This window comes from Podarcis bocagei, assembly GCF_964188305.1.
Source record: "Podarcis bocagei genome assembly, chromosome: 2".
Classification (NCBI taxonomy): domain Eukaryota; kingdom Metazoa; phylum Chordata; class Lepidosauria; order Squamata; family Lacertidae; genus Podarcis; species Podarcis bocagei.
The window spans coordinates 96313304-96325589 of NC_138126.1; the positions used below are offsets into that span (position 1 = coordinate 96313304).

The window sequence follows — 12286 nt, forward strand, 5'->3', positions numbered from 1 at the left end:
AACCATCATTCTGTTAAATCTGAAGAGGCTTGATTGTATTCAAGTTTGAATATATGAAACTCGTATTCAAAATTGATTTCACATCTGGTTTTGCAAGAGCTCATCCCTCTCTTTCTGTTGACATGACTCCCCTGACCCTCACATCCTAGCCACCCTGAAACTGGCTTATGGCACTGATAAAAAGAGAAAGGGGGAAGAGAAGTCCAAAAACACAGCAAGTAGAAAGCAAGCCCAGGAATAACAACTCCTCTCTTCCAACCAAGCCGAATGCAGAGAGAAAATTGATTTACAATAGAGGCAATAACACCGCCTGTCATTTTTCTCCCTCATAAAATTGTGCAGGATAACAGGAGGGATTGGAGAAAGAGTAATGAATACTTGGGCTACCAGTGCTAAATTAAATCACAAAATTTTGCTAGCTGCTGATCTGGCAAGAGTCTGTGAGCTGAACTTTTTAAAACCTCAAAAAGAGGGACAAAAGGGGCAGACGTGTCCCAAGTTGATCCACCCACCTGCCTGCCTCTTTCTCTTTCCTAGCGATGCTTGCAGAACACACCTCCAGAGTGCAGATGTATTATTTATCCTTGCTCTCACTCACAAGTCCATAACCCCCAAGGGTTTCTGTGTTCTCCATGGAAAGTGATACTATTATTATTTCATTTAAGAGAGTGGTATGAAGGATTGCTCTCTCACCTTTGCAAACACATCCCAGCATGTAACAATGGCAGCTGTGAAGCAGCATGGAAGCCATTCACTGGGCAATTTGCCAGCTCTCAGAGACATGGAGATAAACTGGGCCAAGGGAAAGTCTAAAACTTGTGTTGTGGAAATTTACTTTTGGAAGCTTGAAGGATAAGGGAAGGCTAAAAGTTCAAGAGAATTCCAGGTTCAATTCTGTTCAGTCTCTGCAGTTAACTTCTTGGAAAATAATAGTGCAATGCATTTTGATCTTTTGAAATGGTAAACAAAAAAACAGCTCTTAAGAAGAAACCCATTTAAATAAAATCATTATCATATAAAGCAAAAGTTTGTTAAGTACTAAATACAGTTGTGGTTTCAAAAGAATAGAGAAGAATGGAAACAATATTAAAAAGGGAGAGGTCCTTCCTAACTATTTTTTAGTTTTTAAAATACATTTAACAATCAATCTCCTTATACCCCACCACAAGAAATATAAACTATGCATGCACAATGTAAATAATAGTCAAACATTCAGTTTGTAAAGAGCTTAGACTTGATTTTAGCCAAGAGAGGTATTGAGAAAAATTATTACTTTGGGGCTGACATACATCCGGATTTCAAAGGCGGAAGTGACATCTGGGGGAATTTCCAAAAATCCAAAAAACATAAAGAAAAAGAAAGGAAAAAAAACATAGAAGAAAGGAAGGAAGGAAGGAAGGAAGGAAGGAAGGAAGGAAGGAAGGAAGGAAGCTCAACAACTTTTTTTGGGGGGGGTCGTTGTTTTTACTTTTTGAAATATGGCAACCCTAGCTAATTGTCCATAAAAAAGATACAAGAGGTGGACATAAAAGCCCACCAAGTTCTTCTTACCTGTATTTCTTAAAGGAGAGCCCCATGTGCTGCTTCATCTGCTGTAGCCCATGGTAGTCTGTGTAAATGAGGTCAAAGGGCAAAGGGACTGTCAAGGGACAATTACCCCGGCCAGGAGGCACTCCTAAGTTACTGGAAAGAGCAAGAAAGAGAGGTGAAAAAGGGGGGGGGAGGACATCAATATAGCAGAGCTGGGGAAGAAGACAAATGTGGCCCTCCAGCCCTTTCTTTCTGGCCCTTGAGACTCTCCCCAAGCCTAATAATAATAATAATAATTTATTATTTATACCCCGCCCATCTGGCTGGGCTTCCCCAGCCACTTTGGGCTGCTTCCAACAAAATATTAAAATACAGTAATGCATCAAACATGAAAAGCTTCCCTAAACAGGGCTGCCTTCAGATGTCTTCTAAAAGTCTGATAGTTGTTGTTCTCTTTGACATCTGGAGGGAGGGCATTCCACAGGGCAGGTGCCACTACCCTCTTCCCCAGCCATACTATCTCTCCCAGATAGAATTTACATTCACTGAGGCCAAAAACATCTCTGGAGGGTCACAGGTTCACCACCTCTGGTGCAGAGGACCTACAGAGGGGCTAGTGAAACTCTAAGCTGACTATAAATTTATATGGGCCTAGCATCATGGGCCCAGCCTTCTCTAGCACAGGCCTCTCATGATGAATGTTTAGGGAGTGCTCTACCTAAAGATAGGGAGTGCTCTACCTTTCCCCAGGGATGCTTCCCATACTCTCAGGTGAATGCTTATAGCAGCCAGCGGGGAAAGAGGGAAGGTGCTGCTGTGTGGATGAGCACTCAGCTACAATTTCAGTGGGTCATGCAAGTCACCTCAGCTTCTGGAGGTAGTTCTTAGTGGTTGTAGTTGCAGCTCCAGGTTGGCCACAGATGGCCACAGCACAAAGCTCGTGGGCTGCAGTTTCAAAAGCTGGTAGAGTTGAGGAATCACTGTGGCTGCAGGAACAGATTGTGGGGGGAGTCGCAAAGGTGCCTCACAAGGCTTGGAAGTTGAAGGACCCATCAGTCCCCACTTATCACTGCTTCTTGCCATTGGCTCCTCCTCCTCCTTGTTTTATACCACTTTTCCGACCTTACTCTCTTGCCTTGCATCACTACCTGCTCCTTCTTGCTCATCTTGAAAGACCTTACAGTGGTACCTCGGGTTACATACGCTTCAGGTTACAGACTCCGCTAACCCAGAAATAGTACCTCAGGTTAAGAACTTTGCTTCAGAATGAGAACAGGATGAGAACAGTAGCAAAACGGCAGTGGGAGGCCACATTAGCTAAAGTGGTACCTCAGGTTAAGAGCAGTTTCAGGTTAAGAATGGACCTCCAGAACGAATTCAGTTCTTAACCCGAGGTACCACTGTATTAGCACCTCCAACCTTGGCAAGGCTCACCTCTTTGCTCTGCCTCTTTTCTTCAGCTGCCTACACATCATACATTTAGAGTCCATGGCTCCACCCCCCCCCCAAATAATCCTGGGAAATGTAGTTAACCTCTCACCGAGCTGTAATTATGCTTCATTTTTTAAAATTATTTTGTTACAGTTTTTCCTGTTCTGTATTGTATTTTGGTGTGTGTGTGTTGGCTTTGTGAGCTGCCCATGGAACTCTTTGTTATGGGGTAGCTTATGTAACAAATGAAAACAAACAAACAAACAAGTGGATACGTCGGAAGGCCTCACATCTGGCATTAGCTGAGGGACATGCAGTCAAGCGTTCCACCAGCACAAACCATTCTGCTGATACTAAGAAACACTTAGAAGAAACTAATGAAGGACCATGCTACATTCCAAGCAAGGAAAAACAAGGATTTTCAATTTAAGGTGATTTAGCTGGGGATAAGTGTGTGAAGCTGCTTCATTGCTCTTGTCAAAAAGAATATAAGCTTCAGCGTCATGTAGAACAGAAAAAAAGCTGGCAGTGGCTAGGATGGGCTGTGGTTTTATCACTTGTAATTTAAGTTCACTTTTATGGGCAATTTTACGCTAAGTGGCTGGCCGGGAAGATGACATGAATAGAAAGTCTCTTGTGCCTGACAGCCACCTTAAAAAAACCCCACACCACATAAATAAAGTGAAGCAATGCAGAAGGGCTCAGCAGCCCATTATGGAGTAGCAGGTCAGCTTGCTAGAGATTTTCTGGCGCTTTGTGAGCATCTCAGCAGTAAAGAATTAAAGTGCAAAATCAAAGAGGAAAGGGAGATTTTGTGGATTCTTAGAATATGGACATCAGCTTAGAGCAGCTTTTAACACATTTGAGGGGAGAGGGGAGAGACCAGCATTTGCATATGGAGGCTGACTATTTCCACTTGCCTTATCCCATCCTTTAGCCCTAGGAGCCCCCATAATGAAGCTGCCCCAAAGAAGAACTATGCAATGGAAAAGAGGACAATTTCACTTGCCTCTGTGGCTCCCAACATGACCATTCGGCCTTTGGTAAGAGGAAGCTGTCCCTTTATAAAGAAAGAAAAGGATGATACCCTCTTGATACTGGATATTTTTAAAGGGTGTGCACTATCCAAAGTGGTAGTTCAGTGTGGCAGTACAACGTAGCAGCCATTTTATCTATCATAGATGGGGAAACTCAATGTTCAAGAAAGAGGAATATGCAGATGACAAGGAATACATGTGACTATTGACTTGGTCAGCAGGAATACAGGAGAAAGGCATACTGGTGAAGGTTGTTCTTGTGGTGGTGTTTTCATTTGTTTATTTGAATTTTGAAAGATCATAGTGTTCCCTTTGAACTGGTACAATAGGCCTTCAGGGATTTTAAAATAATGACTCATCAGCTGAATGTTTTCTCATAGCTTCATTGAATTACCTACAACAGCTGCTACCAGATCAGCCAGGAAGAAAGTGAGCTATGCCCGGGGGTGGGGCGGCGAGTGGTTACACATCTCCACATCAGAAGCAAGGAGTCAAGATGGGCTCCTTCCTTCCTTGAAATTTAAAATGCTTCATCTGCCCACCTGAAAAGCCTAGTTCACTTGGTTCACTGTAAGACAGTCCCAGGGGGGCTGACCCCAAGTCAGTCAGCTTCGGAAATCAGTAGGGTGGGCTGCATACTGAATAGGACAATAGGGCTATAGCAGGATGGACAAATCAGTTGTGGGGCAGAAGCAGAGGGTCAGAAACATAGGAAGCTGTCTTATACTGAATCATTGTTGCTCCACGAAGAAATAAAGAAAATATTAAGAATATCATATAGTAAAAGGCTAGAAGCATGCCTTTTAGGAATTTTAAATGACGATATTCCAAAAGACAAAACTATTTTTTTCTTATACACAACGTCTGCAGCAAGAATCCTGGTGGCTAAGTACTGAAAAGGGAATCAGTTACCCACTAAGGGAGAGTGGCTATGCAAGCTCTCAGAATACTTAGAATTAGCCAAATTGACAGACATAATAAGACAAAAACCAAAAAGTGAAGTAAAAAAAGAATGGGAGTGCCTAAATGAATACCTCAAAAGTCAAGGTTCGAGGGCAGAAATCAGGCTGAGTCTGGAATAACCTTGTGAAGTGAAAGGATATGAAAGAAGGATTTATATCTAGATGTTAGGATAGAGATGATAAAGAAAACAGGAAGACACAATGAGAGATAAAGGAGGTGCTGTGGGATTGGTGGAAGTCAATGTCTTCTTGTTGTTTTAGTGTTTATAATATTAACTTGTAAGATATGGATTTGTTTTTGTTTGTTTGTTATTGTTGTTGCTTTCTTTAGCTTTCGAATGTTGATTTTTGTGTGTTGTGTATTGTTATTTTTTTATATCTTTCGTGTTGTTGTTGTTGTGTGGAAAATACTAATAAAATTTATTTTTTTAAAAAATCATTGTTGCTCCACCTAGTTCAGTATTGTCAACCCTGGCTGGCACTTCAGGGTTCTGATAGGGTCTCTCTCAGTCATACATGGAGATGCAGAGATTGAGCAAAGGACCTTCTGCAGGTCTGCCCTTGAGCTACAGTGCTTCCCCAAAAGTACAAAAGACTTCCCTCCAAGATCTTCTACAGGTAACCTCTCCTGTCGTTGTATGTAAAAGTGAACTACTTCTGCCCTTATGGACACACTGGGAACTTACTTACCTATGTAGGAATCTGTATTATACTCTGTCAGACCATTGTTCCATCTTGCTCAGTACTGACTGCACTGACCAGCAGCAGTTCTCCTTGGTTTTAGACAGAAGTCTTTCCCAGCCCAACCTAGAGATGCTGGGAACTGAACCAGGGACCTTCTGCGTGAAAAGCAGACACTCTACTACTGAGCTATGGGCATTCCCCAAGGATTGTCTATTGACTCAGTCAACAAACCTGAGGTCATTTGACTTTGGATGAAGTTAGCACAGGTAGGCAACAAGCCGAGTTAGGTGTGTGAATGTCTAAAGCTGGTTGCATAAAACTGACAGCAGGGTCTCCTCACAGACATGAATGTCATTTATACATTTTACAGGCACCGAGTTCTACTGCCTGCAAATAGTACACTTTTGTTACAAAGTTTTTCCATTCATTCTTATTCTCGGGGGGGGGGGCCTATTGGGCCACAGTAGATACAATTCAAGATTACACAGTGGAGAGTGGGAAGGTTAGCACTGTCAAGGAGAAGTGCAATAACATTTATCTCTGTGTTTCCAGGAGCACAAGGGTAATTGGCCGGCAGCTCCATGACCTGCTAGGCAACGAAATCTCAGCCACTGAGGGTTTTGCAAGACACAGTGGACAGCTAAAAGTGGGAATCACAGAAGGTTGGCTGAGTTGCATTTCATCTTCTCAACGTTGAAGAAAAGCTACAATCTTATACCTGCCTCAACACAAGGAAGTTGTGTTGTGCAGTCAGTGGAATGGATGCTAGCATGTGTTATGGGATGAGGAAAATGAGAGTGAAATTTATTGTCAGCTTTGTGGTAAATTTGCCCCCATTTCTTATTTATTCCAACACCTGAAACTTGGTATGGTACTGTGGATATGAGTATGTGATAATTCTTCCTGAATTTGAGTCATGAGCTTGTTAGGTAAAGGTAAAGGACCCCTGGATGGTTCAGTCCAGTCAAAGGTGACTATGGGATGCAGCGCTCATCTCGCTTTCAGGCAGAGAGAGCTGGTGTTTGCGCACAGACAGCTTTCCGGGTCATGTGGCCAGCATAACTAAACTGCTTCTGGTGCAATGGAACACTGTAATGGAAGCCAGAGCACACAGGAATGCCATTTACCTCCCTGCCATGGTGGTACCTATTTATCTGCTTGTGCTGGTGTGCTTTTGAACTGCTAGGTTGGCAGAAGCTGGGACAGAGCAATGGGAGCTCACCCCATCACGAGTATTCAAACTGCCGACCTTCTGATTGGGAAGCCCAAGAGGTTCAGTGGTTTAGACCACAGCGCCACCTTCTCCCTTGTTAGGTAGCATTTGGCAAGTCACCATCCCTCATAGCATTAATTTATTTCCTTCCAAACACGACAGATATGGCTACCATCTTGATGACAACAGGTGTATCCTGCCTTCAAACTGATCTCCCTCCCTTGCTTTCTGCTGCACACACAGTCAAACGCATACACAGGAATGAGCGGGAATGTACACAAGAGAAAACATAGAATAATAGGCCCTTATGAATGTTGTGCACCATTATGAACTGTTGACTTCAATTATAGAAAAGACACACAAAGGAGCAAGAAAAATCATGAGCAGCTTCTTTTCTCCTTAATAAAATGTGATTCTCATTGTGACCTACTTTACAAGCTTACTGTGAGAATGAACCAGCTGAAACTTGTAAAGGACTTTGCAAATTGAAAGTACTGTAATAGGGGAGTTAATGGGATGCCCTGCTGATTTTTTGGACTACAAACTCCCATCAGCCCGAGCCAGCATGACCAATGAGCAGGAATGATGGGAGTTGTAGTCTAATAACAACTGAAAAGCACCACACTGGCTGCTCTTGTACTAGATGAATGGATTGATGATAGCTTAGTTGTAAAATGGGTATTCATTTGAAAATTAATCTGCTTTGCAGATTTTAATTGGCCCAGTATCATAGTTTGTGTGGCAGAATTCACACAAATATTATGCACTTCCATCTATATCACACAAATTACTCAAGAAAAAATAAAGGTACAGGTTTGAGATAGATCTTCTGTAACCTAATGGTGAACACCAATTATAGTCTGCCATCATTAGGCATAATTTTTCATAAAAGCAAAGCCCAAGCTCATCAGCTGGTGCAAAAATGTGTACCAGTTCTATGTATTTGATGGAGTTATATTGAACTGGGAAATCTAGCCCTGTGGCTCTTCCTGAGAAAGAAAAATTGCACTAAATTGCCAAGCAAGCTAGCTAGTGCAGTGGGACTTCCCCTTTCCCCATGCTCACCCCAATCCACTCTGGAAGGACAGAAGAACCCCTAGAACAATGCAAATGGGGAGGAGAGGGGGGTGGTTCCACCTGGTAAGCAGGAATGCTTGCAGTGACAGAATGATCAGTAGAGAGGGTTGTTGGATTCTTCCCTCTGAATTCACTATCAGTCTCCGTTTATCTTTCACCTTAGCTAATATGTTTTAACTTGAGCCCTGATCTCAATTCAGCCTGCACCTTCAAGTTCCTTTTCTACAATTCCTCCTTATTTAAACATTCTCTATTCAAGCTTTCATCATCTGCCAGTTAAGTCAACTAATTTTCTACTAAACCCAATTTCACTCATGGTTGGAGTGAAATCTTGGCAATTTTTCCTCATGCCATGTACTATTAATGGCGCTTGAAATTATGCAAATAAAATTGAACACAAATGCTTTCTTCACTGAAAGCTTAACAGATTTGTTTAGGGGGGGAAATGATCTTTGCACCCAAGGCCAGTCGCTTCTGAAAACTTAATCTTAAAAGAAGAAGAAGAAGAGGAATTGACTAGTGAAATCTGCTTTTGATTGAATTCCCACGAATCCCCTTTTGCCGCCGACACTACAAACCTCTTATGAGGATATCATTAATTAAGATTGCTCTGGAAAGCAGTATAACAAAGCAGACGAGCAGACAAGAGTCTGCAAAATGAGACCAGCTTGCGTTTATTAAATAAGAAATAACATGAGTGATGGCTGACATTGTTTCCTCTTTAATTAAGCCAGTTAAAGGCATCATGTTCACCTATACAGGAAAGCTTTGCTGGGTTGTTTTTGGACATCTGTCTTGAACAGCTGCACGTATCCCAGAATAAATCTGCAGCAGGCTTTTCTCCTGCTATTCCTCCCTTACAGGTAATTTAATCAACCAAGGGAGACATTTTGAAGCTGATACGATGGATTCAGATTACAGTGGGCTATCTTCACATCCCATTGACCTATTTTCAAATTAACCTGAGTTTTACTTCCAAGTTATTGCTCCCCAAGTTGAGACATCCAGCACAAAATTGATCTCGGCAAACCTCTGCTTCCTTACAGAGGACAGGACCAATATACTAACGTCAGCATTAATTGCATTCCTGCTGCTAGCCCTTCTTAACTGTAAATCAATGGCAACAGTGGATGGTTCAGCAAGAAAGGACTTTGTACATCATAGAATGCCTGTTTGTTTGTTTTTAATTGGGGCAAGTCTTAGTTTTCCCATGATAGTTGGGGCACGTCTCCCAATTTCATATCCTCTAGCTTTCTGTTTGTTTTTCCCTCCGTTGTTTTTTCCTTAATCCTACTGATTTCTTCTTAGAGGCCATCCATCTAACCATATCCATCACAGTTTACTATATTCCTCATGGCTTTCTGGGTTTCCTAAGGGATGGGCAGTGCAACCCTAAACACTGACAAGAGAGAGTGGAAGTCCAAGTCCATTAAATCTCCTCCCTACTTTTTTTGGGGGGGCGGGAAGCTGGTCCCTATGGAGAAGAATTGCGTGAAGTGGCCATTGGTGTAGAACATCTTCATACATCTGTGTGGTGGGCGAGATGAGGATGCGGTTGCTCCTCCACCCTGCAAAGAGGGCAGCTACAAAAAGTCTGGTCAGAACTAGAGTTATATTTATCATTTGTTCCTGTGAAGTGCAGAAGTGGGCAAACCATCCGTTGGGACTGCTCACCTGAGTAATGGGAGAAGAATTATACTGATTGAGCAGGTCATGGTGGTTTGTATGTCAATCGCAATGAAGTCTGCAGATTTAAGGGGATCTATCTTCCCTGGGAAGCATGTTTTAAAAAAGCTTGACACTTTGTGCAATCTAGCATATTCCGAAATTGCTGTCTGTGAACCTTGGAGATAAGTCATTTCCGGCAAAGATGGATAATGTTACTGCATCCCAAGTGTAGAATGAAATCCACCAGAGAAGGGGTGGGGGTGGGAAGCGAAAGCAGTTCTTCAGTGCGACAGTGGAATTTTAATCAAAGAGCTTCCACCTCAACTGCCTTCAGTGCATGCTTGATTCACTCCAACGTCTGCTTGGCTACCGTGCTTCTACTCCCCCCGGTGTGGACCCATTTAGGCTGTGCACAGGTGTCAAGTGATGACTAATGACAGAACAGGATGCTCTCTGCATACAAGCTCACACAACTGCCTATTTTAAATACAAGGCAATTATATAATGAGGATCTTTACAGGTAGTCTCCCCCCCCCCGAAATATTTCAAAGCACCCAGTTAAGAAATCTTCATTTGGAACAAACATATTTCATGAAAAAGGAAAAATTAACAGCTTGTTGATTCCTCCTTGTTTATGCACCTTCTTTTCTCAGAGAATCAAACCCAAAAGGGCAAAAGCCCTTCCCTTTCAGAATTTACAATGGCATAAAGCTATTTATCTGCATCCCTCATGCAAAAGCAGTCAATAAATCTAATCAGCTATGTGTTTCTGAGAAAAAGAGTTGTCTCTTTAATTAAAGGTAACAGGTTTTATAAGTGTTCTAACTGGCAATGCATGGATTTAAGCAGGCGTCTTTACATTTTGGAAATATACCACAGATCCTGTTACCATGGGTTCCGAACAATAGACAGCTGTCCCTACCAGGGGGAGAAACAGGAGGAACCTGCTATATATAGATGAAAGACTCTTGCAAGCTACTGCAGGGCCCTTTTATGGGAAACAACACTACCAATTGTTCACATCTAGAGTTAAACTAGATGTGACCATGGCAGATAACTAGCTCTTTTCCGATGTCTCCCTCATTCACCTATAAGGTGGCCAAGTGGACAGGATCCTTCCTTAACAGAAAATGAACACATAAAAGAGGGGTGCTGATCATTTCCTTTTCCTTTCCTCCCATCTCCTCCCCTCAAAACTTTACTCCAGGCAATTTACTCCCTTTCCAGCTCATGCCTGATATCTGAGATGGGAAGGGAGGGAAGGACTGAGGTGTGGTGAAGTGGGGGCTGGTTCAATGGCCTTCTCCCACATGCTGCTTTGACACACCATTTTACACTTGAACAGGGCAGACGCGTTAATGACAGCCCTGCCACTTCTAATATGAGTCCTTGGGGCAAGCTATAATTGATACTAAATGTGCCTTTGAATCCTGTGCTTGATTTTGTCCTTCTCTGATTCTTTTAGTAAAAGCAGCCATGGTGGCTGATTCAGCCACTAATATTCAGGGATTAAGCCCCCCCCCCCCAGTGCAGAAAGCACTGCTAGTGGGGAGGAGGGAGTATTTTCAGCTAGGGAAATGGCAAGTGGAAAGGGTTAATCTTCCTTCTGCCCTGTGTCAAAGCTCCGACCAAGAATGAGCCCTCCACAACTGCTCTTAACCTTTGTTTGATTGGTTTTTAAAGAGGAGAATCTCAAGCACAGGATTCAAAGAAATGTTTAAAATCATGTCTAACGGGATTTTAGTGCAACAGAACAGCTGTTCAGCACCAACAGTTTTTGGACAGCTCCTCAGCTTGTCAGAGAGCGATGTTTTTCCAAGCCTTCAAAAACCTGATTGAGATGCTCCTCTCTAAACTTAAAGACACCCCCCTTCCCCACATGAGAGTATGCTTGTGCAAAACTGAAGGAGAAAGCGACTCACTCATCTGGGGACAGGGAGAAGATGCTGCCTCCCCCTGCATCAAACTGCAGGCTTGAGCAAACTGTACCCATAAATCCTCATACCATTCTGAAGGAAGGCAACATTGCTAGGGCTAAATCCTGTTTTGCCTCTTTTTTCCATTTCTTTCACAAATGTTTTACCAAGCAAAGGAGAAAAGGCGAGAGGGAATCTTTGAGCTGCCAGTCTGTCTTTGCAGCACCTTTTAAAAGTTCATCAAAATGTATACACTACTTCTAAGAAGAAACCTTCAAATTGGTTTACAAAAAAACAAACAAACCAAGAAATTTATAAATAAAAATAATTGAGAAAGTTATTTAAAACATTCAAAAATAGTTTAAAACAACAATATATCTGAGCAGGCTCATAGCGACCAGCATGCATATTTATCCTGAGCTTCTCATACCTTAGTTTCATTTATTACATTTGTACATTGTTTCCTACTTAAAACATTCCGAGGCAATTTACCCTAGGCAGGCATTTCAAACCATCCGGGTCCTAGAGCTAATACTATTAAATCTGAACAATAAATGCTTCCACAAAACTGAGGATAGAGACTAGAGTCAAAAACCTAAGGGTACCATCACAGACTCATTGGACTGCAATGGCAGGAAGGGACAAGCATTTCAGCTCATCTTATACCTCCTGTGGCAGAGGGATACAGCCTATGATCATCCAAATTTTACTCTGTCACCAGCAAAGAACAAAGGAATTGCAGCATACTGCGCTCAAGGGGCTCAATGG

The 12286-nt window shown here is 42.4% G+C and overlaps 1 protein-coding gene across 1 annotated transcript in view; it reads right to left on the reverse strand.

Annotated features, from left to right (window-relative positions):
- MGAT5B (alpha-1,6-mannosylglycoprotein 6-beta-N-acetylglucosaminyltransferase B) overlaps window positions 1-12286 on the reverse strand; it is a 180437-nt gene that overhangs the window by 41606 nt on the left and 126545 nt on the right. Inside the window, exon 9 of the mRNA XM_081185361.1 lies at window positions 1552-1683. Coding sequence (XP_081041487.1) covers window positions 1552-1683 — 132 coding nt within the window. The remainder of the gene's footprint in view (window positions 1-1551; window positions 1684-12286) is intronic.